Source organism: Hevea brasiliensis, chromosome 11 (assembly GCF_030052815.1).
Source record: "Hevea brasiliensis isolate MT/VB/25A 57/8 chromosome 11, ASM3005281v1, whole genome shotgun sequence".
NCBI lineage: Eukaryota > Viridiplantae > Streptophyta > Magnoliopsida > Malpighiales > Euphorbiaceae > Hevea > Hevea brasiliensis.
The window spans coordinates 98,589,217-98,593,289 of record NC_079503.1 but is presented as its reverse complement, the minus strand read 5'-3'; the positions used below and the strand labels follow the sequence as shown (position 1 = coordinate 98,593,289).

The following is a 4,073-nucleotide window of genomic DNA, read 5'->3' as shown; positions in this document are numbered from 1 at the left end:
TATTCATGAATTTAATTTCATGATTTGATAAATATATTTTTTTAAAATATATATATATTATAATTTATAATGATTTAATATATATTCATAACAATTGGTATCAAAGCTAAGATTAGAGATTATATTTTTTCTTGTTAATTTCATTGTTGGGTGTTTGAATATTAGTATCGATAAATAATTATTGAATTTAATTTCATGATTTGATAAATATATTTTTTTTAAATATATATATATATATTAATATTTATTTATCGATACTAATATTCAAACACCCAACAATGAAATTAACAAGAAAAAATATAATCTCTAATCTTAACTTTGATACCAATTGTTATGAATATATATTAAATCATTATAAATTATATGATTAGAGAATATGTATATTTATATATATATATATATATATATATATATATATATATATATATATGTTTGTCGGCCATTGCATTGAACATCCACAGCGTTGAACATCAATTACTTTTGTTAAATTAATTACATATGATAGTATGTAGGTTTCATATGAGTTACGAAATTCAATTATAATTATTATAAGAACATATTATATACTATTTCGAAAATTAACATATAAACATGTGAATTTTAAAATTCAATATATATTAATTAATTTAACAAAAGTTAAGAGTATAAAGTATTTATAATTCTGTTTGGTTATGTGTTTATTAACAGCTATTGATTTTGTTGAACTAATTATTTTCAGGCATATTGAGAACATATTCATTAGTAGTAAAATTGTTACTATGTTCATAACATAGTGTCCATGAAAATTCTAATTATGATAAACACTTTTATAATTATGAGCTCACCTATCATGGGACCAGTTATAAAATTGTTCTGTTAATTTGGTTAAAATTTATTCCATGAATTTTAAGAGTTATTTGGATTATATTGATAGTGGATATGTCCATCGGTATAACACTATTAATACAATATGTTATTGTTGATTGTAATGTTATTTGTTGATTGTCTTTAATATTTTTTAATACCCTATCGGTATAAAAGTGTTAAAGATGTTGGTTTATATAGGGTATAAAAGTGTTAAAGATGTTGGTTTATATATATATATATATATATATATATATATATTGATGAGTTCAATGAGTTTTCTTAATTTTATTGTAATTCGGGACCCTTCTGCGGGATTATAATAAATAATAGTTTTGTACATAATTTCTTTCTTAGCTGGATTTGAAAGTAAATTTTAGTTTTATAATTATGTTATATACATAATTCACGTTTCCCTTGTTGTTCTATTTCAGTTACTATTTCTATGCAATTATCTGATGTGAAAACTCTGAATGGCTCCAATTTTGATGATTGGAAAGAGTCTCTGAGCATGTACCTACCAATAGCCCAACTGGATTTAGCCTTAAGGGTTGATGCACCTGCTGAACTTACTAATGAATCCACTGTTATTGAAAAGACTTATCATGAGAAGTGGCAAAATTCTAATAGGGTTTGCTTAATGGTGATAAAGTATAATATAGATAAGTCCATAAGACAAGGTATTCCTGATAAGGAGAGTGCAAAGGAATTTCTACAGACTGTTGCTGAAAAGTTTAAAAAGTTTGTTAAGGCTCAAAAGAGTCATTATCTTTATTTGCTAGAGCACAGCCAATATGATGGTGTCAGTGGTGTACGAAAACAGATCATGACACTTATAAGTTATTTCAACAAGCTCAAGTATTTTGATCTTGATTTAAGAGAAAGTTTTCTGGTCTGGTTCATTCTTGAATCTCTTCCACCCCAACTCAAAATTCTCAAGACTTCATACAACTTCCAACAAGGAGAGTGGACAGTTGATCAGTTGATAGTCATTGTGTGCCAAGAAGATGAATCTATGAGGAAAGGGAATACTCCTTCTGTTAATTATGTTTTTTAAAGGGTACAGTAGCAAGACTAATGAGAAATTTCAGAAGGACAAGAAGCCTAAACCTAAATTTGAGAACAAGATTGATGGTAAGCATGATCATAATTTAACAGTTAATAATAAGCCTTTCAAAGGCAAGTGCAACTATTGCAAGAAGCTTGGCCATAAGTTAGAGGAATGTTTCAAGCTTAAGAAGAAGCATGAGAAGGAAGGGGTTCAAAAAAAAAAAAAAATAAGAAAGCCAAGTGAAAAGGAGAAGACTATTTTAGGAGTAAATGGAGTTGCAATAGTAGAACTCATAGGGACTGTTTCTTTGAATTTATCTTTTGGACATGTGTTGAAATTAAATGATACTGTTTATGTTTCTTCTTCAAGGAGAAATTTAATTCCAACACCTATTTTAGATAGGTGTGGTTACGTGTTTCTTCAGAGCAATAAGAAAAAATTGTTATTTATTTTAAATCTGATATCGTTGGTTCTGCTATTTTATGCAATGGTTTATACATGTTGGATTTAAATTCAGTTCCTTTTCAATCTGTTGATGTTCCTATCAATGCTGTTATTGGGCACAAATGTCAAAGAGTTAAAGAGAACTCTTCAATGTTATGGCATAGACGTTTGGGTCACATTTCTAGAGAGAGAAATAGAAAGGTTTAAGGCCAGACTAGTAGTAAAAGGTTATAATCAGAGGGAAGGAATAGATTATATAGAAATTTTTTCCCTAATGTCCACTAAAGATGCCTTTCATGTGGCTATGGCTTTAGTTGCTCATTATGACTTAGAACTCCACTAGATGGATGTTAAAACAATTTTCTTAAATGGAAACTTATATGAAGATGTGTATATGGTTCAACCAAGTGGTTTCATAGAAGTTGATAAAGAACACTTAGTGTGCAAGTTGAAAAGATCCATTTACGAGTTGAAACAGGCTTCTAGACAATGGTATATGAAGTTTGATCAAGTTTTGACTTCTCTTGGTTTTGAGGAGAATGCTTTAGATCAGTGCATCTTTCGGAAAGTGAGTGGGAGTCATTTCATTATTCTAGTGTTGTATGTTGGTGACATTCTTCTTGCCAATAATAACATCAATCTCTTGAATGAGACAAAATACATGCTTTCTGGTCGTTTTGACATGAAAGATCTTGGTGAGCCCACATATGTTTTGGATATTCAGATTCACCGTGATAGGTCTTGAGGCATATTGGGTTTGTCTCAATGAACTTATATTGATAGAGTTCTTAAGAGATTTAATATGCACACTTGCTCATCTTCTATTGCACCTGTTCTTTCAGGTGAGGAACTCTCTAAAGCTCAGTGTCCTCAGGATGACAAGGAAAGGACTGAAATGGAAAAGATTCCATATAGTTCTGCAGTTGGGAGCTTGATGTATGCTCAAGTATGCATTCGTCCTAATATAGCATTTGCTATTAGTGTCATTGGTAGATACTTGAGTAATTCTAGATGGAGCCACTGGAAAGCTGCAAAGAAAGTTATGAGATATTTGCAGGGTACTAAGAATTATATATTGACTTACAAAAGATCTAGCAATCTAAAAATCATTGGGTACTCTGATTCTGACTTTGCAGGCTGTGTAGATGATAGAAAATCTACTTCTGGTTATATCTTCATGATGTCTAGAGGAGCTGTTTCTTGGAAGAGTGCCAAATAAACACTTACTGCTACCTCTACTATGGAAGCACATTATGTTGCTTGTTATGAGGCCACTTGTCAAGCTATTTGATTAAAGAAATTGATTTCTAGTATGCTTGTTGTTGAGAGCATCTCAAGACCCTTGACCATTTATTGCGACAATACTCCTGCTGTTTGCTTCTCTCAAAATTACAGGAATTCTAGTCGAACTAAACATTTTGATGTCAAATTCCTATTTGTTCAAGAGAAGATTCATGAATCACATACTCGAATTGAACATATTACTACAGACTGAATGATTGCGGATCTGTTAACCAAAGCTTTGCTCATTAGTATTTTTTCAGAAGCATGTTGCACATATGAGTGTAGTGAAAACTTTTGATAATGTTTTGGTTTAGTGGGAGTCTGTTTTACGTTACATTTGGGTTAGCATTTGTATGAAATGCTTAGACCATTATTTTTGGATATATCTTATCACATATTCCATTTAAATTCAGTTTTTGTTTTTTGAGATTCTGTTGGCACATATATAATA

At 30.1% G+C, this 4,073-nt stretch overlaps 1 protein-coding gene across 1 annotated transcript; it reads left to right on the top strand.

Annotated features, from left to right (window-relative positions):
- Window positions 1–1,288: 1,288 nt before the first annotated feature.
- On the top strand, window positions 1,289–1,900 carry LOC131170388 (uncharacterized). Its single transcript, XM_058129437.1, has one exon. The coding sequence runs from the start codon at window positions 1,289–1,291 to the stop codon at window positions 1,898–1,900; it is 612 nt and encodes a 203-aa protein (XP_057985420.1).
- The last annotated feature ends 2,173 nt before the right edge of the window (window positions 1,901–4,073 follow it).